Source organism: Telmatherina bonti (genome assembly GCF_933228915.1).
Source record: "Telmatherina bonti genome assembly, chromosome: 1".
NCBI lineage: Eukaryota > Metazoa > Chordata > Actinopteri > Atheriniformes > Telmatherinidae > Telmatherina > Telmatherina bonti.
The window spans coordinates 18,001,767-18,025,778 of NC_136619.1; the positions used below are offsets into that span (position 1 = coordinate 18,001,767).

Here is a 24,012-nt window from a genome sequence, read left to right on the forward strand (position 1 = left end):
AAAGCAAAGGACCTCAGGTCAGGAATTGAACCCGACTGCACTGAGAAGCTTCAGCCTCTGTAGATAAACATATATGCTCAACTAGTTGGGACATCAGTTTCTTACTTTCAGTATTTTGAGTTTAAAAATGTGCGTTTGCATGTTACGATAGGACATGTAAGGGTGGCTTTTCAGTAAACGAAAGCATTAGTAAACATTGTCTAAAACATTTTAACTATGGACTGTGGCACTATATTTTGGAGACATGGACAAACATTTCTGTTTTAGTGAGACTGAGCTCGACACAATCAAAATGCCAGGGATCATCAATGCTGTTGCGTACGTGTACTCAGGGTCTCTGGTGGGAGTCTCTGGATGCTCAGTCTCACTATGGTTCCTTTAGTATCCTATATTAGTCAAAAAGATCTCTGCAAGTGATACAGGCAGAGTTTTCCCAGAATGCAGCTGTTTTTAGGGGTTAATCGAATCACATCCTGGATTTGGGACTTTCTGACAACTCTCTAAATGAGTGATACATATAAAACATGTTTATACTTTGTCATTATGTTTTAATTAGTATAAGTTGGTGAAAAAATGTATTTCAAATGAAAGGCAAAACACAATAAAGTGAAAGAATCTGAACACGTGTTGAAGCAGCAACAGTCCCCATTGACCTGACCCCTCTGCTTGCCTATAAACAGATTATTCCAGCCCGAGCGCACGTTTAGGAAAGGTTGTTCTTTAGAGAAAAATGTAGTATTCACATTGATCATGCTTGATGAATACGAGTTTAGCCTTGAGGATGGATAAAGTGGTTCAGTAATTCAGCATGACTTTACACAGACTCTGTCGAACCATTTATCTCAGAAGTGACTGCTTCAGGAATGATGGCTGTTATTGATCATCTCACTGATTGATGGACACAGTGTGCTGTATACCCAGTGCTTCGTCACAAGGGCTCTGTTTTCTGTCTTATGAGGCAAGAAAATCCAGTTCTGTGAAAAAAGAAAGATTACTCTCTTTCCAGTCTACTTGTCACTACATAATAAAACAAATAATCTGATCATACTTACAGTAATGGTATGCCATTATTTGTTCAACAAAATCCTAATCAGAATGCAGATGTTGCATGGAAACAAACCTGAGTACAATCAGCACAAACACCTCACACCTACTGTCCAGCACAGAGGTGGAGGGATGATGGTTTGGGCTTGTTATCACAGCTAAAGGTGACTCTACAGCAGCGGTGACCAGCTCCCCTCTTTTCTTAATCAGCTTGTTGCAAAGTTCTGCCCAACCTTTTTAATCAGATTAAAGTGTGCTGCAGCAGCAACCATCCAAAACCTGCAGGACATTGTGGACAGACTTTGGACACTTCTGCTCTACAAGATATGCAATTAAAATCCTGCCTATTAAAGGTGTTGTTTCACATAGATAGACACAAAATATGTCTTTAAATGTTCTCAAACAACTGACGTTACCATCAATTGACATGCAGTCTGATAAAGATGAAAAAATGGTATGCGTTGACATGGAACATGATTGTTCATTATGATACTTAACTCTAAATTCTTTGTGTTCATTATATGTGGCGTAAATTGACTAAAGTCACTCAGAGAGCCCAGAGTTCCAACATACCATTTTATCCCAATGATTTTGGGCATCTGCGATGGACTGGCGACCTGTTCAGGGTGTATCCTGCCTCCCGCCTAATGACTGCTGGGATAGAGATCCAGATCACCCCCAAAATCTAATAAATCTCAGATTTACTGAAAATTTCAACAGAATCCATCCATAACTTCTTGAGTTATGTTGCCACTAAACAGACAGAAAGACAGACAGACCTTAGCAGAGGTCATAGCAGAGGTGACACAAGATGAAAGTCATTAAACATCAGTTACAGTCCCTTAATACATTTTAAGTACTTCAATCTTAAATGTATCATGAATTAGCTAAAGGTTTTATCACAAACCAAAACATTATGTACTGATTCATGGATATGGCATAAACTACAATATCGATAAAGTTAAAATTGACATACATTTCAGCTCTATCAATAATCATATTGGCAACAGATTTGAGTAATAGCATAGTCTCTGTCTTCATGAAGAATACCGAATATAAATCACTCCAGACTTTATTTTCAAACTGAATTTTTATAGGACATGTTCATCCTGAGCATGATTGCTTTGTTCCCGTTTAATTTAGCTGTGTGAAATCGCAACGACAGATCAAAAGATGTAAATAATATTTCACCGATGTGATGTCATGTGTGCAAACTACACACAGAGCCTCTTTAAATTTGCCAGCAGCATTGATACAGCTGCTGTGTGTTGGAGCTTTAAAAAGCCAAAGAAGTTCGTTGAAATTTCCCTCTGAGATGAATAAAGTAGTTTTCATTTAATTTAATGTCATGTTCTGCGTTTGTTTGTTTTGCATGAGATCCGGAGGCAGGACCGGGTCCAGTTCAGCGCCTGCAGAAATCTGTTCTGTTAAAGCTTACTGCTTGTATAAGAGTAGAAACCTGCCAGCTTTAACAGTACAAAGATGTCAGCTTGTGTGTTTTTCATACGACAATCAGCAGTCCAGTTTTTTCAGTAAAAAAAAAGGGAAGCGATGACAGAAGACAAATGTTTGGGTAGAAATATGCAATTTCTGTCAAAGGGATTTTTAAACCTCATCACAAGGTGCTCAGAGACAATTTTTCTAGATTTTTTTTTTTTCAATTTTAGATATTTTTCAATCTTTATTTATTTATCCATCTCCGGTCTCTGTCTGCTTGTTGTAGCATCATTCTCAATGTGCACACATGACATTTTTAAAATACTGTCAATTTTCTGCAGCTGTCTAAAAAAAACAACCGATCAACCAAAAATACTGGAACAGTCACAGTGATTGATAGGACGACCCAAATGCAGTTACAAGAAGTCATAAGAAAACATAGCACTTTAATATAACAACAGATAATCATAGTCAGGAAATTTAACCCTTTAGAGCCCAATGTGACATTTGATTTGGTATATATTTGAATATAATCCATATTCAATATGTACAGTTCTTGAGACATTTTGAATCATCCCATAATAGACACCAGGAAGCAGAAGATTTAGATTGAAGAGATTAATAATTTTGACATATCACATGGTAATAAATGGTAAATATCCCTAAATTTAAAAAAAAAGTTTCATTTTGTTAAAGGGCCAATTAAAGACCTCATATTTAAAAAAGGACATTTCTTAAAAATTTTTCATGGGGTAGACCTTAAACTAGGTGTAGCCAATCTCCCAGGTGATGATGAGATGAGTGGTGATGAGATAGATGACAGACCAATGGCTGTAACAAGGTTTAAATATGAAACATAAATCCAAATGATTGGTGCTTTAATGATAGGAAGCCTGGAAATGAAAGGAGTCTGGCAAAGAACGACAGAAATGGCAAATTTATATGTGGAAGGGAGTACATGCAAACATGGCTCAGGTGTGACAGTCTGTAATAACAGGGATATTTACCTGCTGGGTTAAAACTTTAGCAAAATCAACTGACATGAACACCCAGGGGAATGATTTGGCACGTGTGACCTGGGTTGTACAATCTGAACTGCGTTAAAAGATGTCCCATTTTCCTTCATTGACTGTGAAATAATCAGATTTTCAATTTCATCATCAACACAGCATTTACCGTGAAATACGCAACGCAATCACGGCTGAGATGCAGGCTGGCCCGAATTATTTTCAGGGCTGCAGCAAACAAAAGTCACTTAACAGTTGAGAATTGTGTTCATAATGAATTGCAAATTACCACTTTTGCTCTTCATCCAGTAGTCGGTGACAGCCGATGAGCTGCTGGTGTTGAAATTAAATTAGATGTGTCACTGGATGTCAGCAGAGAAAGAATACACAAGACAAGACACATGCTTTCAACTTGGAAACAAAAAACCTGTCAAGAAAATGACAAATAGCTTATTTTTTAATCTATAAACTTTGAGTAGTTTAAGTTAGATAACAGTTCATTACGGTCAGCTCCAGATAGTCCTTTAATTTAAACAACCACCACAGGTTTCAGATACTTAGGCATGCTTTTTCCAGTTAGCAGGTGCCTCTTTCGGTCTTGATACAAACTCAAATAAAGACTTTTCTGCATTAAATTCTTCCATCAGAAAAAGCTTTTCTAAGTTTTTTTTGCTACTGAAGTTTAACTATGTTCATGACTAACAGTTGATTTTAAGGACTTCATATGTAGAACTATTTATTAGATTACCGACATTAACTTTTTGATCAGTGATCCACTGTTTATTTCCTGGTAAAAGCCATTAAACACCAACATCAGTAATAACAGATACATTTATTTGTCTGTAAGCTTAGTTTTTTCCTCCAAACTCCATTTTTAGCAGCACATTTTTGCACCTGCATCCAAATGTGCAAACACCTGCCCCTCCTTTAACACTTCAACAATTCTGCAGCCTCTGGCCTTGGCAGATCTTTGCTATACCTGCAGTACATAGTATGAGAATGGACAGCTCCTGGTTATATAAGTCCATCTTAACCCGATTCTTTCCTGTGTATGACAGAGAAGTCCAAACTACAGGATATCACTTTATAAGCCCTCACTCTATCTACCCTGACTTCGCAAGTAAAACCCTGGGGGTAACCTGGAATCTAGACGCTAACTGCCTCTTCCTATTGGATTCCCAAGTCCATGTTTCCTGTCTTCAAGAGTGAATTTCTAGCGTGATTTTGCCCTGCTTAAGATTGCTCTTGACAAAATAGTGAATTATCATCCACATCTAAGCACACCTTATAAATATTAAGTGCTTCCCTGGGGAAAATTTGATCCTAGTCCAATACACAGCTTCTCTGCGGTGTATTCATTGCTGCAACACCTATTAACACACTTATAAGCTGCTGCTTCAGGAATCTGTAATGAGCTGCTTTTGACTGTATGCATAAATAAGTCTGTTAGTGAGTCATAATAAACCTACTTTCAATGTTCTGAGAAGCTAAGAAAAAACACGTCCCAGCGAGAGTCTGGTGTTTGAGACCAGATGGCCAAACTTGACATCCTAAACTGCACTCACTCAGTAACCACTGCTGCCAGAGCATCAAACAGATCAAAGCTGTCATTGCACAACAGCAACAGATGACAGATTGTTTTCCCCTCTTCTCTACAGGCTTTCTTCATTTGCATTGTGGCCTCATTATTATACAGTATGTTGTGAATCATCCAAAATGCTTGGATGTTTGCAAATGTTTTGTGAAAATGGTGAACGGTTACGCGGTAACAATGTGCAGGAGAATGGTGAGGTTTGTATGCCAGCCTTAGTCTGATTAGACCAAAGAGAGAGAGTAGGGAATCAGATTATGCTTAACAATACAGGAAACTTTACACAGGCCAAAATTCAAACTTGTGGCTTCCAAGTAGTACACTACAAATGACTTCACTGTTGGCATCACCATGTTTTATATAGTCTGTCAGTTTCTGTTGTTGTCACATTATAAGGATAAAAAAAAAAGCCACATGTAAGTTGCTTACTTTTTAAAAAAAAAAAAAATTAACTTCATGCAATTTAAAAATTAAACAGATTTAACAACTATTGCTCTTTTGGCAACATAATTAAAATGCCACTTTGATGGTTTAATGATAGGCAGCAATAAACTGATTTTTTTAATAAACTATTGTATATGCCACCCTTTTACCACATAACACTGATGTGAGGCGTGTGCAAAATACATTTTATTATTTACACCTAGGCGATATGAAAATCCATTGTCTTAAAAATCATTTGCTAACTTCAGTTCTGTCAGTATTGTCAGAAATCAAACTACAGTAATCTACAGCATGAAAAGGACTAACACATGCATGTGTCAAAACATGTATTTTATTCATTTATCTTAGAAAATTAAAATAAAGTGCTTTTATGTACATTATAATAAAAACAAGTCAAAACTTCAATGATACAAAAAATACAGTTCACAATGTTTTTTTTACACAACAAATAAAAAAAGAAAGGAAGAAAGAAATCATGCAGGTAAGACCACATTTGTCTAAATTGTTATTCAGTCAACTAAGCTTATGGTGTTCAGCATGTTGAGGCGATGCCGTCACTGTATCTCATGGCTGGGGTGATCTGGAGAATCTGGAGCTGTACGTCTTAACACTACATCATGCAGCACAGATGATTCATCACGACTGTGCTGTTTCTTTGTAGCTACTGACTGCCTACAGAAGCTGTTATAGGAAAATAGACTGCTGTAAATGGTGTATGAATATATAGCTGGTTACATTCATATCCAGTTCAGTTTGTGTTATTACTCAGGAGCTATTCAAAATCAGACATTTACTGTAATACTGTTTGCTTTTTATTGAAAAAGCTTGTCATTAATAAATATGAACATTTATGACAGTTTGTTTTCAAATTACCCAGAAAGGTCAAATAGCATCTTTATCTTTCTCATTTCAGATAAAGTAGTAATATTATGGTTAACACCGACCTCTCTACATGTTTACTATGTCTCCAGCGAACATGTAGTCACTCGTAATGCAATCTAAGGCTACAGAATGCAACAAGATTGAGCAGCTTCCAGCCTGGTATGCTAGAGAGGTTAATGGTGGCTTGGTGGATAGTGTAAATCTACTACTGACCCGTGTTGTGTTGTTGAGTTAGGTGTGCCCAGTGAGGGCTACAATCACATCATTCACCACTATTCTGATGGTGAGGTCACTGCTGGGTAGTGTACAATGTAGCACGTGGCTAAAGGCAGAAGAACTGATACCTACAGGAAATGCTATTTTCTTTTCTTTTCTTTAAACTGTGGCAATCCACCAAGCACCTCAAGACAGGTTACTGGGAATTTCTAAAGCTCTGTTTTGTTAGAGGTGAAACAATTGTTTACATAAAGGCTTATAGGATTTCATCTATAATCAATCAGTCGCCCCCCCCCCAAGTCAAATAATTGGGTATTTTTGTTCAGTCTTTGCTTGGCACAGTTGACATTCTAGGAAACAGATTTTGATTTATTGATGAGAATTGAATGAAGTTTGAGATTCATATTTGTGTACCAGTGCTACAAGCTAATTAGCTTACCATAGCACTTAGCAAGAGAACAAGTATATGGTATTTTCCCCTCAAGGCTAATTTTAGTTAGAAGTCACTCTACACCAGCGTTTATGAAGAAAAATTTAAATATAAACATGACCACAAATTTAGGGAAAAAAAAAGAAAGAAGACAAAGACAATTTTTCATTAGCAAATCAAACCAACCAGTGATGATTTTTTTTTAGCTAACACCACCAGGGGTAACACCATTAATTAGGTGTGACATCAGAAGTTGGATTTGGTTGTGTACTGACCTCCACATTCTCTGTAACTCAATAAATGGGGTAATACAGTGCAAAGTTTATCTAAAGTGTTCATTAAATCAGTTAGTGTTCACTCAAGTTCCTCTCACTAAAGTTAACATTATCATTATCTACTTCTGCATACTGGGATTGGCTTTGTACAGTCTTCTTTGCATTTGAATACAGGACAATGTGTTAGAAATTAAAATGTGAATACGCCAGCTTTTTGTCACTGACCATAAGGAGGCAGCCACATTGAGGTTGAGAACAGATGAGAAACTTCACACATGTACTTGAAAGGTTTCAGACTTCTAATTGAACGCTCAGCAATAAGGTAATGTGAGCTTATTTTGTACCATTTCAAAACTACTCCTTTTATTTACTTGAATATACTCAAAAAGGACACCTCTCCTGTTTAGTTGTGCTCGATAAAAGCCGTCAGAGATGCTGAACTAACCGAAATGTTTGCTGAAGTTGTCAGCAATATGGAAAGGAAAAAGAAAATCAGCAGTGTTCACTCTCTAGTTTCAATGCTACTTCTACAACACATCTTGCACAAAGTCCCTTAAAAACACACAATATTAAGCACAGGTTCTGTATATACACAACAAAAACTTAGGAAACAAAAAAAAAGAAACACTGACCACTGCTGCACAATATGCTGTGCAGCTACTTTGTCAACTTGTAGCAGTTATGTAGCTTTTTATCACCTGCTCAGTGTTTGAAGTGGCAAATGTAGTCTTGTATAATGTTGGAATACATACTTTAAGCTTACATGACCAATACAGTGAAGTGGTGATGTACTCTAAGACATATGGTGTCATTGTGTCCTCATGGCCATGTCAATGTTTTGTCAATATCCTTTACACAACACTATCATCTTCCTACATCTTTGGAAAATTTTGCTGAAGTCTCAAAGGCTTATGCACCGACTGAAACTGTGTTGGAATGGCTGCACTGGTCCCTGTAATGACAGACATCTAAAAATCATCATTCTCTGCAGCCACACCACTCGTTTCAGTAGTTGCATTTGTTAAAATATCCAATATCCAATGTTGCTTAAAGGTGCAAACCCGTAACCCTGATTACTTGTGCTTTCACATTGGCATCTTGGGAGTCTTGAGTGTGGTGAATGCCATTTAAGACGTGTAACCTGGACAAATGGGGGTATTTTAAGGTTACACAGAGTACTGTGCACCTACATAGTTATAGCATATAGATATAAGCTGGCTAAGAGGCCGCAAAATTTGATGTCTTCCCCACTGTATCACTAGTTATTTGTTCTGTGACTAACATCTTAAATGGGCTTGACAGCACCTCACCTACCCAAGAAGATTTTATTTTTAGTGTCTTTCAAGCTCAGCTGTCTCCTAGTAGTGGTATCTGTAGTAAGAAGGCAGAAGGTAAACAGGAATATTAATAACCACATGGCAAATGAGCCATGTCCTTTGGCCCCAGTTCAAATTTGACAGAAAGATCAAATATTGTTGCCCAACACAGTCTATATAGTTTGCTATGAGCTAACAGTCTTAGAGAAATTCACAACTTTGAACTTCACATTTATTTATTATTAGTGCCACAATACTTTTAGTGAAACCCCAACCCTGGGTCCATCACCATGTGCTCTTTGACAGTGATCGATGCCAACACAAAGCGGGACATGGATGACAGGATGGCACTATTGCATTTAGGTAAGACAACAAAGTTAAATTCTTTTTCTTTTCTTTTTCTTTTGGCACAGTACACATGGTGATTTTGGTGCTGCCCTGAATATGTTAAGAGATGTAGATGTCCCATTTTTTTTTAAATTTTTATTCCTTCTTCCACTTTCCTGTCTTTAATTTCTCTGCATTTGCAGTGTCAGGTCTCTTTTCCATTTGCCTCAGAAAACTATTAACCCATCATTGTGCCAACAGGTTAATACTGCAGAACAAGGTTGTCCCATTTCAACAGAAATGCAGTTGTCTAAATTGTCCATGGTACAGTTTTGTGTGAAACAGACCATCTTTTGACAACAACTTACATTCAGGAGGTTATTATCAGTGCTTGGGCCTTGAAGCATCCTTTCTGATCACCTCTCCTGATGCTGCAGTCCTCCAACAGCAGACCATTTTGCGTAGTATTCTCTTGGTCTTTCTTGTTCTATGTATCTTCATAAAGCCATGGTTTTACTCAGAAAACAGAACAAATGTGCGCTTGTCTTGCTTTCATAATGTTTGGATCATAGTGAAAACGCGTGACATGAATAATAGTCACCCAAACCTGAACTCTTGGTGACCATGTAGCTGTTGCTTGGTATTCGTGTGCATAATAACAGAAGTGTGGCAGCCACTTTCTGCATAAAATGTGCAAGAGTACTCATATTCATGGCTGAGTAACTATCATTTACTTTTGAGTTATCATCTCACTGTAATTGTATGCAACAGGCATCTAGACTGAATAATTTACTAACGCATCCCTAAAGAGACAAAGAAGGTCTCCTGTCTATAGTTTCATTAGGTTTTCCCCCTTTATGTTTCCCACCTTATGTTAACACACACACACACATATGGTGTTTGTGGCCATCAGAATATTAAAAAAAAACAAACAAACAAAAAAAAAACATAACAAAACCGACAGCTAGAGTAATTTTAGCAGCTGGCACGGTTCGTTATTCTGGCTGAAACTGGATTGTTGTGCTGCCTCTTTTTCCATCCTTAGCAGCAAACTGGAATCAACTTCTGGTCTTGGGAGTGAGAACGGTTGAAAGAAATGACCTCAACACCGATCACAGAACGATGATGACTAAAATAAAAGGTGTGCTGTGATGTAGGAGGACGTCGGGGTCTCCTCTCTTCTGCTAGGTGGCCCTAATCCTTATGGTGATGCAAGGTGCTGTTTGGCGAATGCTCTACTCTCATACGATGGAGTCTTTGATCTCAGAGCCTAACCTCACTCTGGGCCGAGGGCAGGTTGGGGAGTATTCCACGTGGCTTTCCTTCAGGTTGAGCGGACGCCTGTCTGAGGACTCTGAGAAGCTCTTGCTGTTGTCCGGAGAGGACTCATGTGTGGGTGTGCTGCAGATGTAGTTGTCATTTAATGTCTGGTAGCCTTTGTGGTCTGATGTAGAAACGGGGATGGTGTTGCCGTTGAGTGGTAAGCTCTCCGTGGGCTTTCCCACAATCCTCGGCTTCTTCTGTTGCATGTTAGGGCACTCACCTTGCTTCAACATTGACTTCATATGATCACGGTTCCTGTAGATGACAAACAGGGAAAACACCACGAGGGAGAACGCCAGCAGAGCGCACACCACAATCAGTTCATTCCAGTAGGTCTTCATGTGGACCTGCTCAGAGCGAGACACGCCGGGCATGATGATGGTTTCCTCTTGAGCAATGTGGGATGTGCGCGAGTGGCTGATTAGAGTTGTGCTTTCGTGACGGGGCTCTGCCCTGATGCAGTAATTGGCTAAAAGCTGGCGGAACCCCTCCTCTTCTGACCAACACTCATAGGTCTCCATCTTGTTGGACTGCGCCACTACGACAAGGTTTCCCTCCGGGGTAGCATAGAGAAACTGACTGGCGCTGTTACTGTAATGCCACTTTCTCTGCGCCAAGTTGGACCGAAGCTTGCAGGGCAGGACTCGAAACGTGTTAGCTGGGATTGTAATGAGATTGCAATGGGAGCCACCTTCAAAAAATAAGAAGAGCGTTGATTTAAAACATAGATGATAACAATGGCAAAATCTGAGTAATTGGACCAAATGTTTTTTTTCTTCCTTCTTTGTTTTCCTCAACAAAGTTTTTCCTCATTGTTTTACTTTTGTGCTTTTTTCGTGCATATATTTTAAAAGTTAGAGTTAGATGGCCTCTACAGGGAGTTATCCTCAAGAACCACTGCCATGCAGGTTTTAATTGTTTCCCTGGTTCAGGTTCTACACAAGCGCTTCGATGAGTCTTTATTTTGGCCAGGTATGTGTAACCAGAAAAACAGCTAAGACCTACAGGACAGTGGCACTCAGGGACCACTGTCTTGCAGATTGAAGACTGTAATTTTATATCACATTTTTTCTTCAACATATTGACAGGAAAATGGGAAGTGAAAAATTATGAATGAAATGGAACATAAATGGAAATTTAGGACGAATTGCAAAGAAACCCTGCTTCTGCAGTACTAAAACTTTCGAGCTGATATTTGGTTTGACCAATCTTTAACACAGATTGAATCCCTAAGACAACTTCAATTAATTCCTCATTAAAATGATCACACTGGATTATTTTGCGGTCCAGATTCTGGGGAGGATTCATGACTCCATAAGACCCATTGCCACTGATCTTCAGTCCAGTTACCTCAGCCTTTTCAGTTTCACTTCCTTAAGAATGAATTCTAGATAATAATTACAGCATTAATATGATCATTTTTAATGACTTGTTCAATGTCATTAAGAACAAATCATCTTAATGACTTGTTTATCTTTAAGACATTTACTTTTTTTTTTTTTTTTTTTTTACTTTATTTCAGAATTTGTTTTTTAATTTGATTTGATTCAATCTGTGCTTATGCATTTTTTTTTTTTAAATGAAACAAAAATCAACTGGTTTAAAAAACAAACAAAATATATCAGGTCAGGGTAAAGACTGAACTGAAAATGAGTGAAAAAGCTGCCGATGTCCAAAGAAAACATTTGAGGGACCTTCAGAAAGCCTGCAGAACTATTGCTCAAGACCACTTTAAGCAGTATGATAAAATCTGGCTTCTTAGAGCTAAAATATAAATAAATGAGAGGTGGTACAACTCCATTGTAAAGTACTTATACAAAAGCTGTATTCACAATTTTATCTATGGCAACTACACAAGTAAGCAAAGAAGAAAAAATTTCATTGAGATTTTGTTGTGTCGTCACATAAGTGCAGCTTCTGCTAACTACAGACTTCACTTGTGTGGGACTTGTCACTCGACTTTATTTTCTGCAATTGACATGTTTCTTCTTAAAGTACATACTGTACTGTTGGTAGTGTGTGTGGAGTAACTGGCAACACTTAAATTAGAGCTCATTGAACAGACTAAACACACTCACGAGAAGCTGCTGGTCTGGCAGATCTGGGGCTGGGAGATGTCCTGTTACAAATCGCTGATGTGTCAGCCTCCTCCACGTCCTGCTGCCAGTGGCTGAGACAAAACATACCAATAGAAACAGGGTGAGGAGTGGCAGCTGGATTTATAGCAAACTTATATGGATGCACCTCTTTTTCCACCTCAAGTTTATTCTCTTAAAAACTTTGTGTGCAGCACAACTAAGACACCAATCTTCCTTCAAAGCACATATACTGTAACTATGAGCTCCAGTCACCTCCATGTGATTTTTGGACATAAAATATGGTGCATCCTCCCGTTTCTTTCTTTCTTCATATTCATTGCCTACATGGAATTTATTCTGCCAACTTGGTGGAGCTCTTGACCTTTTAATCAAGCACCTCCATTAGGCTAATATTTGTATATTTTATGTGAATCTTCTCAACTGGTTGGAAGGATCATCGTGTCAAGACACACTTATCTGTCCAAGATATTGTGATAACTCTGATTCTTGAATGAGCGATTCTTGTTTAATTTAAAGATGTAATCTAATGCAAGTCTCTTAAGAAACAAATGCTTTGGTTTCAACAGACTTACATAAACTATTGTAAATATTTCACTGACATCGCCATGTAACAGCTGTCATTGTGCATTTATGACACATGAGCATCTACCATGCTGACATTTAACCTTGTGTCTTTATCTTCACGTTCAAGTGGTTTGTTTTGATTTTGATCAATTGAGCTACTTGTGTTATGATCAAATGAAATCTTGTTTCACATGTGCACTGTGGTTTTAAAATGGGAAGAAAAAAAAAAAAAAGAGCAAAATCTGGGTGTAAGGCAGGTGATCAAATTAAATGCAAGTTTAAACTCGGCCCTTTCAGATGTGACACACTTCTCACCTGTCAGGTGGAGCCATCCTGACATCCCGACACAGACGCCCGGTCCAAGCACAGTAAGGATCTCTGGACAACACACACTCGCCACAGCTCAGGTAGTTGGAACAGTTTGCCACAGGAACCTCCACCAAGCCCGAGTAAGACGACACAAACAACAAACCCTGCAGAGGAGCAGAAACATCTGTGAGTGTGTGCGTGATTTAAAATAGGTGAATGCGGATTGGAAGAGGCCTCTGCTTCTTGTTACGGGTTTCTGATTTCAAAAAGACAAAACCAGCCTGAAATAATTACTTAAGATAAACAGAAGAGTATAAGGGATTAACTCTGACCAGCTGTTCTCTGTCTTCATACCACCTGAGTAGTTTAAACATCGTGATCACGTGTTTGAAGACACACACTCACAATGTCAGAGCTTGTTGCAAAGTGCTTTGTTTATTTTCTATTTCTTATTGAAACACTTTTCATGTCGACATGTGCTTCACACATGAATTTCCATCTCACTTTTGTTGCAGTCTTACTGAAAGTGCAGCTGCTCTCCTCAAACACAAGGTCTATTTTTAGGCCAGCTTATCTACTGGTGTATTAGACAGACATCAAGTGCATTCTGCGTCTCTTTCATGTCCCTATTTAGAGTTAAGAGTACACCCACGAAAAGAACCTTAGACTTCATTAGAATTACATAATTGCTGATAAAATTGCAGTTTGGCAATGCTGGTTTGGGGAAAGATCTTTATGTAATACAGAGAGAAAAGATAATGAAATTTAGCTCTGAGTATAATGTCACAGAGGATAATAAACTTCCTTCCAGACAGTGCTTTTGTAACAAAACGCAACAAAGTTGTCCCAGTGGAGGAAAAATATTTCCAAGCTTATTATCCCACATTGTTTTTGTTTGAAAATTAATTAAACCCGAGTAAACAATTACAGTAAACCGATACAAAAAAAGTCCATCTATTACATATGTACTGCATATTAAGTTCCAATAACTTATTTGTTAATTCATAAACACAGACATTATTTACCCGCTGAGGATCAAGTTCGATGTGCTGCACAGGCTGCGGCTCAGCAAATAAAACCATCTCCTCTATGATGTGCATTCTGTCATTGGCATTTATGGCCTTGTGAAGCTTTCCATCATCTGGAAGAGTCAGGGACATTAGTTATCGTGTTTACAGAAAATAGTTTGCACTTGATACAAAGAAAATTTCATTGTATTTTCTTTTTTAATCACTAAAATGACTTGATGATATTTTGTAATAAGCTGCACCTGTTCCAATGAAGAGCACGTCATAGGCCCGCTCCATGCCCTGGATCTTGTGCACGGCGATCTGGGTGTAGCGCACGCTGCGTTTCAGCAGCAGAGGAGCGCTGCGGATCACGCTGTCCATCAGGAAATGGTCCTTGACAAAGTTGAGCACTTTATCAGGCATGTGCAAGGATGACTGGATTCCCATTTGCCTGGCGTGGGAAGTCACACACTGTGGAGGGAATGAATTAGAGATGAGGAAAAATCTATTTCTGCTGACTCAAGCTGCATACATACATTTATTTCTGCTATAAACTTCTTCAGTTTGCTTTGCGGGATCATTCAAGTAGTCTTTCTCGCCAATTTGAATCATGATGGAGTCATTTATAGTCCTGCTTCTGCTTCAACTTTAGTTCATACATGATGTTTATCTTTCTGTACTTATGTTGTCACAATGTTTACAACTCATCGTTGCATCTTAATGACAAAGTTAGGGGGTGTTTTAAGTCTGCAGACATGCATTTTTGTTAATCTCATGGGGAAGGTGTCTTATGACATGACTTCTGCGTTAAACTGGTAACCTGGTGCTTGATACCCTTTTATACCTGAATGATGAAATAACTAATAAATGACTTCAAGTCTGAGTACATACAATGTGTATAAACTTATGTTCTCAAGCCACCTGAAAATCTTTAAAACCCTTTTTTTTCCCCCTCAGGCTCATTTAGCTTCTTTTTGCTCCCATTTGAGTTAGTAGTCTCTGGTATTTGGGTCTGGTATTGTTTTATAAGTGTAATTTCTTCTTAGATAACAAGTGATCCTAGTTTTTATTACATAAAAATTACATGATTGTAACAGACTAATTGAAACAAAGTATCATGTTAACATAATTTTGCTCAAATACGAACTCAATTTGAAATGGAATGCCACCAGAATCAAGAAAACAGAAAAAAACAGCCTTAAAGCAGAGATAGAGAAGTTTTTAAGCATGTTTTTAACCTGAGCGGCTTGCAGCTCTTTTAGTTTGAAGGCATTTCTTTCGCTCCATTAAAATAAAAAACATCTGCAAAACAGTACTTTTGGATCCTATCTTTAAACAATCTCAGACAATAAAATCAAACATCTGCAGTACATCAAGCTCACAACTTGAGCCTGTAATATAACTTTTATGTGTGCTAACAAAACACACATTATAGGTGGTACAACAACCCCTTATCTTAGCTGCTATCTCATCTTGCAGTTTTCAGACTGATGTCAGTCAAAAGGAGGAGAACAAAGTAAAACCAAAACAAGTTGTTCTGTTTTACTGGATTATGCCGTTTGTCACAGGATGTTGTTTTCGTGACTCACCGCCCCAGGCCGTGGCTCCGGTACTGGGTGGTTGTAGGTGTACCACTGTTGAGTTTCTCTGTTGACCTCTCTGTAGCGACCGCTGAAAGCTCTTTCCACCTGCGCCATGCTGAAGGCACACACTGCTGAGCTGCCTGAAGCCCCTTTATACCTGCAGATATAAAAAAAAAAAAAAAAAAAAAAAAAAAAAAGCTAAGTGTTGTGTGTGAGTTGTGTCTGTGTACACCACCAGTAACAGTGACACAGAGAACAGCTGACATAAAACATGGTCGCAGTCAGAATGATTTTCTGTACTCAGCGTCTCACCACTGAGAGGTGAAGACCCCGTAGAAAACTGTGCTCTCCCAGCTGTCTCCCGTGGGCTTCAGAACAAACATGTCCTGGATGATGTTGAAGGGAAAGCCATCATCAGGGAGAGAACAGAGAAGCTGAGCCTTCAGGAAGGTGGTCCATTTCTTTTGCAGCACCCGCTCACCTCCCTTGTCACCCTTAGAGGAGATTCAGTGTGTTAAAGATTATCACAAAAGCTTTTACTTTCGTTTTAATGATTTCTGCGCGAGCTGGTGAGTATGTATGGCTTTTTCATAATCCAGCGATAAGAGTAATGGAGGTAAAGAGGGGTGTGTTTCACAAGCAGGTGAGCAGTAGCAGAAGGTTGGAGTTTGACTCTGATCCGACTAAAATCTGATTTTAGTTGCAGAGGTTGCAGGAAGGGAGGGTGTCAGCCTCTGAGTCAGCTCTCCGCAACAAGCCAGGAATCCCAAAAAAAAACAGGAGTGAGTTGGCTTCCATCCCCCATCTTACTGTAAGTATGTGATGAGCTGGATTTAAAATTGACTGAAATGAAAACACTAGCAACACCATAAGCAGATATAAAAATATTGTAGATTTAGGTCATTGGCACTGATGCAATTTGTCGTCACAGCTCTTTACAAAACCAAAATCAAGACAGAGTTATAAAATGAATGCAGGAGACACTTGAAAAAAATTAAATAAAAGTGGACCGGTAATAAAAAAAACATCTAATAATCATGGTCAATGTGAAGCCTAAAAGTTTGGGGTTGAATCCTATTGTGGCATTTGGATCGGGAAACAACTGCTTTGAACCAATAACAATCAGACAAAGAAGTTCTCAACGCAAAAACTACAAGCAATCCAGTTATTGGAGAAAAAAAACCCAGTTTGGTAGATTTTTAAGTCCTTAAAAAAAGGCCATGATGTCCGTGGTGGGTCATTAGAGGATACTTTACACGATGGAAAATCTCTTCATCACAGCATCCAGTTAAGTGATGATCCACGTAGAGAGAAGAGTTCATTAGAAAAACTACAGAGCACTGACTGGGTGTAAAAAAACATCTTAAGCTTCAAGAACAGAAAGGTCAGAATAGACTTAACACCTCAAACAACTAGACCAGCTGCGGAAACATTAAAGGAATTAAAATCAATCTGTATTGGAATGACAGCAAGGAAAAAAAAAAAAAAGTCTCGGACCGGAGTATGATCCAAAGCATATGATTTTTCTTGGCAGTTTTCAGCAGATCATGACTGTTTAGTGCCGATGTGACAAAAGCCAGATGCATTCAGATGAATTCAAGTCAAATGCAGCACATCTGACTGAATTTAGCTTCCAAGCTCAGGTAGAGGGGGTTATAAACATAGCATGAAAGCAACCCTGGAGCTTCTGCAGGCACAGGACATTAAAAGACACAACACCTTAAAAGACCTGCAAGATGGCTGGAAATGTATCAGAAAGGAGAAAGACAGGCCTTGTCCACAAGTTCAAGGCCTCAAGAAAGAACATTCAGCAGATTTATGTGGGAAAATCACTCTACTGTGTGACACTTATAAGTCAGAACTAAATAAAATTCTGAGCAAAGAGGTGATAAATGATCTTATGTTGTACTTGCTCCTGGAAATACCAAACGTTTCTAAATCGTATAGCAACCCATCCCCCTTTGCTTTAGATGGTGCTGCTGAGATCAGGTAAGAAAAGATAGTTGACATGTAAAAATGACCCCTGCTTTAACATAATCACAAATAGTAATGGAAAACCAGGATTTCAAAGTCTTTGTGGGATTTTATGTGTTGAAATCTTTTCATGTGATGAAGAGATATTTCACCAATAAGATGTGAGACACAAACCGAACCTTCCTGCATGTCATGATGCAACATATCAGCTGCTCTTTGAAAGGGATATGATGCGAAAATGGAAAAAAACAAACAATATTAAGGAATGAATTACAGTTTTGACACTGAGATCAGTCATTCAGGCCTCACTTCTCCTTCAACACGCAGATGTGACATGAACTCCCCTTTTAAAGACAACAAAATGTTCCCATAAACAGTTTTTTCAGATGATTTAATCAATTCCTAAACAGCTTGTAAACATGCGCAAAAAGGCACTCCTCCTAAATGTAGCCAACAAGTAAGAAAACACAGGAGCTGGAGGAAGAGCAAGGCCAAAACAAAGTGGTCGCACCCAATCTCAAAGCAGTCTCCTTGCCTCAGATCCAAATGATCCTATCAGCACATCCTCCAAAACCCAGAACTACTCCTACGTAACAGTGCAAGGACTGAATCACCTCTGTGGAGATAAAGTGGAAAACTATACCCTGCCCTACTCCCTACTCTGCCACACACAAACAATCAGGGTGCTCAGCAGTGAGCTGAACCCTTATGGGACTTATGCAGGGCCTGGGAGCCAATTACGAGGCTGTTCTGGCAGCCTGTCCGTATAATGAGGAGCCCACATTCCAGCTCGCTCAGCTGTCCACCGCTGTTGTTGCTGTGCTCCACTGCGCAGCTTGTACTTTCAAACGCTCCAAACACTCCCCTCTGATAGCTGCCCTCCAAAAACATGTTTGCCTCTCTTGAGTGGCATCACCCGACTCTTATTCATTTCTTATCACACTGTAGATTCTGCGCGTTTATCAACTTCAGAAGCAGGTGAATGCAAGGTAAGGGAAAGGCCGCTGCACAGCGCTTATAATCTGCCTGCTTTTGAGCGTCCTTCACTGCACACACCTGAATAAACACAAGGAAGAGGGAGTGGAAGGAGGGAAGGGAATAGATAGGAAAGAGGGCTGGGGGGTGGGGGGAGCATGAATACTTGGCAGACCTGAGTAAAACAGTAGTTGGGGAAAAAAATTGCAAAATCCCCCCCCCCCCTTTTAAAAATATTATCTGACAGGCATGTGCCAAGATAGACCCGCACCCCTGACATGATTCACATATTAAATAAACACCATTTCAACATATCAGCAGTTGGCCTGGAAGAAACAGGAGTGGAAGCTTTCTGTCACTTAACAAAGGTGTGTTAGATATGGAGCCTTCATAACAGGGAGGAGTCTTCATACTTCGGTTTTACCTAACCTTAATCTGAGTATAGCATGCTGTGGAAGCGTACTGCACGAGGTGAAAGGAAAGGATGTTTGTCATAGCAAAGCTTTTCTGATTTAGCTGCCAGTTACACAGCTCATATTTACACCCAGAAGCTGCAGCTACAGTGCAGTAAGGGTCATAATAACAGGAGAGTCCAAACTTTTCTAAACATTTACAATGGTTCTGAATGTAAATTGCAAAAATCTGTTTTTTGTTTTCTTCAGTAGGTAGTCACTGTACAGCTTTTTTTTTTTTTTTTTTTTTTTTTTTTTTATTACTCTGGGGAGTAAAATGAACTCTTAACTCGATGAATTGCGGATCTAAGGAATTCACAATGTGATTTTAGGAAAAAGCTAAATGCTGCACGAATGTACTGCAGTAAAAAAAAAAAAAAAAAAAGCGTCTGAAAAGATGTCAGCCAGGAAAAAGGGAGCTGCTGCATTCCAGTGAAATAAAAGACGCTTTACAAAGCAGAAAAGCTATTCTTCTATCTCTATTGCACAGTTCAGTTGCTGCAATTGCCACAGTCTGTGGGCCTTTCTGTCAATGATTTCCATATATAGAACCCAGGGGGTGCTCTGCCGGCTGCAAGAGGTGTCGCAGCGCAGACTGCCAGAGCATCGCAGGACTAAGTCATTAAACTGTCACATGAGATTACATGCTGTCCCCACGATTACTCACATTACTGCCTTCATGAGCAGGAGGCATCAGTCAGGGAGGGATGCTGAGTGCATGTATATCACACAGTTTCATAGCAATTTAATTGAATTCATAGCAGGTGGAAAGGGGTAAGGTCTTCGGATGATTATCCAGGTTGATCAACCAAACTAAACTCTTAAGTGTGGGGAGGGTATGGATGGTTTAAATGATGCAAGTGACAACTACAGTTGCCAGAGTTTGCAAAACAAAACATGAAAGAAGAAAAAAATAAATAAAACCAGGCCATATGGTGGAGAGGAAAAAAGCATTTCATTTTGCTGCGCAGCGCCCTTGAATACTAATAACTCCTGCAAAGCTCAAAGGGCTGGTGGAGAAAGGCAAGGAGCTGGTGGGATGGACGAGTGCAGCTGACATTGTGAGGGAGATGGAAGGAGAGGAGGATATGACATTGCAGAGGAATGGGAAGGAGGGAGGGAGGGAGGGTGAGAGGGGGAGGTGATGATTCAGACAAGGAGAAACAAAATCTGCTGAAAGCGTGTTTGTACAGTCAAACAGAAAAAGCTTTAACGCACCAGCAACATTTTTCCATTGCACCCACACGGCCATGACATACTGTTAAATGTTACCAAATGTGCTTTGACAAGGGAGTGTCCCGTCTTGTTTTGAGGCACTTGCAACAGGATTAAGGACAGGAGGTACGAGCCCTGCTGCACCTCTTTCTTTTACGTTACCGTCTTGTACAATCGACCCGTCATTACCCCATGTGTCTTACCTTACACACGCGAGCGATCCTGGACACAATGGTGTTGTCAAAGAAGTCAAATTCCTTTCCCGCCTCGCTAAAGAAGAAGTAAATCTTGTCATCGTCCCCTACAGGGTTACCAACGGGCTGGCTCTCCTCAATGTAGGCTGACCCGACAAAGACTGGATCTAGAAATAGAAAACACAAAGCAAACATGTAGTCAGACATGTAATATCTTGAGCATTTACACAAAAGGGCCTCTTTTCCCCCTCTGAATACTGATCAACCTGAAGCAAAGTCAGAGACCAGTCTCACACGACCTGGTGAGAGCAGAGGAAGCAGGATTCTCTGCATAATTGTCCTCAGATGTCTCATCAGGAGCACTCTGCATGGATTACCAAGAGATCAAAAGACAAGAGGGGTCATAATTGTGCGCAAAGTGCAGCTAACTCTGGCGGGAGCGATGGCAGTCAACTGAGGCTGTTTTGATGTTCATGTGTGGCGGCTGATAGGCCCGGGCTCCTGCCATCTATGAGGACTTGCCTTTGCTCTCCGCCTGAATGCACGCCTTAGTGAACGTGCCTCACTAATGATCACTACTTTTTGGAGTTTATCTGCTGTGGTCTCTACTACAAGTAAGAACTGTAGTTAAAAAAAAAAAAAAAAAAAGAAAGGATAAACATAAGAAGTTACCTTGCAGCCATTTTAAGGAGTTTTCCGTCTTCAGTGCAGTTCCCTGACCCAAACTTTTGTAAATAACTGGCTCATTGCCTTGGAAGTTACTGACAGTACCAGTATACAACTCACCATCTGGAAGAAAAACAAAAGGAAAGAAAAAAGATAAAGACTGAAGAGGATTTGCCAGAAATAAACAAAGTAATTATGAAGAAATTATGAGCTGAAGAGGAAGTCGGTAATAAAGTGAGCTGTTAGGGTCATAACAGAACAGTGAGAGGGGGATTAGACCTCCTCCCCTTCATATCAAGTTCAATTATTTGGTAATTGCTTGATAAAGAAGTTGAATATAAACAGCGTCTGTTTGTGTCCAGCTATTTATTACAGAGTCTGATGCAGGCAAACAACATTAGTAGCCCCATCGCAACTCATTACCAAATCAAAGATGCAGCTAACGGTGCCAGTGTGGTTTCAGAAACTGCTAAACCTCTTTCTATTCAAGTGGAACTGATTCATAGCCTTACTACATACCAACAATGATGGCAGTGGACTTATACTCGGGATTAAAAGGGCAGCGACTGCGCCCGTCTTCCACCATGACCTCGCCCGCTTCGTCCCTTTCCAGCGTGAACGTTGACGTGTTCTGGAGGAAAACAGGCAAAGTCCATTAAAAATTTTTTAATTACAGCAAAGGAGTGTGCTAAAGTGAGCTCAGTGGCGTCCAACTCAATTTCTCCATTGCAATACATACTTTGAGCACACGGTACCATACCTTTGATGACTAAACCTTCTGCAGACTGCTCATCATTGTTTTACTAGCATCTGCAAGGATTGCTTGTTTTAATGATGCGCTTCTGCTGCAGCAGATGCTACAAGATTATTCTGATTATATTCTGCATCCTCATTACTCTCGACAAATCATGGAAAAACGACGATCCCAGTGGTCTTTGTCATCAAAATCTAATACTCTATATGCCTGATAAGCTGTTGCTCAAACACACATCACTGCGCTACACCATCGCTCAGCGCGACATGTTCATTCAGCCTCATGAGCACAGTTACAGTACTTTAATTTCACTCCATCCCTCATACATGGTCCTGCTGTCATAAATGTCCACTAATGTGTATTAATCCTTTTGCTTGAAAGAGTCTCTGAAATGCAGTATTTACCATGGTTAAATAATATCTGCTAAGACCTACAGAGGCCATCTGTTCCTGCTTCTTTAAAAAAAAAACAACTAAAAGCTATCTGGCTGCTACCATACCCTTAGACCTGTCTGCATGACCGGTCTTTTTTTTTTTTATTTGAGGGGGGCTTTTTTTACCCAACTCAAACACTGACAGTATGCACGTGCATTCCCTAGTCTTTGAGTGGGATTTATGTTTATACAAAACAGAAAATTTGTAAGCGTAAGTAGTGGGTGGGGAATGCCCTCACAGCTTCAGCGCTCTACTGGTAAAAAATAAAGCAGAAATCATCTAAAGTTTCAGCTTTCTCTGGAAAGTTCCTCAGGACTGTCTTACTCCACAGAGAATTACCTTTAAAAGTGCACATTTGTCTAAGTTGTATCTTAAAAAGAACTTTATATAAAGTTTGCATTTTTGTCTTTTTTAGAACAGTGTGATGGGAGACTTTAGAAGCTTTAAACAAAAAAAACTTTCTCCAGAATGGGATCCTTAGTGGCCAATTGAGAAGAAAAAAAACTAGAACCATCATAATACCATTTAAAAGAAAACAAAGCACTGAAATAGATGTGAAAAATATTGTGTGGACAGTTTGCAATAATAGTAACAACTTGCTGCAGTGATCTGTAAGGAAATCTGACAGAACAGTAAAATGTGGCTCTACTTTCTGGAAAATCTTCTCATGACCCATCACCATAAGATGTTGTTTTACTCAGCTTATTTTAATTTGTGTCTGTCATTTAGACTGTTTAGTGTATCTTCTAGGCCTCGGTGTCCCGTTACGCCGCTCGTAAAAGCCCTCTGCGACTGTTTTGAGAAGCTCTAAAATAACAAAACATTCATCAGCGTTAATATTATGCATCTCAGAGTGTCTGGCTGGTAGGAATGCCGGGGTTGACACGCATTCGCACAGAGATGTGGACTCTGTCAACAACATGGTTGTTCCAGCACACCAAAGGGGCTCAGATTTGCTTGGAATCCCAGTTCAGGACCCAACGTCCTGCCAAGTCATCCTCAGTCTGAGATATCCCATGCTTTTTTTTTTTCTTTTTTTTTTTTTCTCACTCTGACGTCAAAGGGTGAAGTTTATTGCCCCTGTTTTAAGAGCCGAGCTGTCTCCAAGCTCAACTGACCCCGTCAATGAAATCGATGTAGTCTTTGCTGGCAGCTACCAGCCCTCCAGATGTAGTAACCTGCTGGATAAACAGATCTACTGCTCCCTCTCTCCTCTAACCAAACAGCTTGTGTACCTTCTGTTACCTTGTCTGGCTAAAAAGGGTCTGAGTAGGACCTGGTTATGTTTGGATAACAATAGATCTAATAGAGACACACAGGAATAAAACAAGCTTTTTCAAACTTCGAGCTTATTCGAAGGCTTTTGATAAATACAACTAAAAATCAACTCTTTCAAGTAAGCAACAGGTGAGAGGTCTTTACTTACTATGTATGCGCAGACAGGACTGAATGCATAGGTACCACACACATAGAGATGAGTGCTGTTGAGCC

General features: G+C 39.5%; 1 protein-coding gene across 1 annotated transcript in view; it reads right to left on the bottom strand.

Moving 5' to 3' along the window:
* Window positions 1-10,210: 10,210 nt before the first annotated feature.
* sema4bb (sema domain, immunoglobulin domain (Ig), transmembrane domain (TM) and short cytoplasmic domain, (semaphorin) 4Bb) overlaps window positions 10,211-24,012 on the bottom strand; it is a gene marked incomplete at both ends in the record, with an annotated part of 35,490 nt that continues 21,688 nt past the window's right edge. The window contains 11 exons of the mRNA XM_079243604.1: window positions 10,211-10,983; window positions 12,371-12,462; window positions 13,271-13,428; window positions 14,290-14,405; window positions 14,535-14,745; window positions 15,864-16,014; window positions 16,170-16,351; window positions 20,677-20,834; window positions 21,340-21,456; window positions 21,853-21,964; window positions 23,948-24,012. The exon at window positions 23,948-24,012 is cut by the window's right edge and continues 34 nt beyond it. Coding sequence (XP_079099730.1) covers window positions 10,211-10,983; window positions 12,371-12,462; window positions 13,271-13,428; window positions 14,290-14,405; window positions 14,535-14,745; window positions 15,864-16,014; window positions 16,170-16,351; window positions 20,677-20,834; window positions 21,340-21,456; window positions 21,853-21,964; window positions 23,948-24,012 — 2,135 coding nt within the window. The remainder of the gene's footprint in view (window positions 10,984-12,370; window positions 12,463-13,270; window positions 13,429-14,289; window positions 14,406-14,534; window positions 14,746-15,863; window positions 16,015-16,169; window positions 16,352-20,676; window positions 20,835-21,339; window positions 21,457-21,852; window positions 21,965-23,947) is intronic.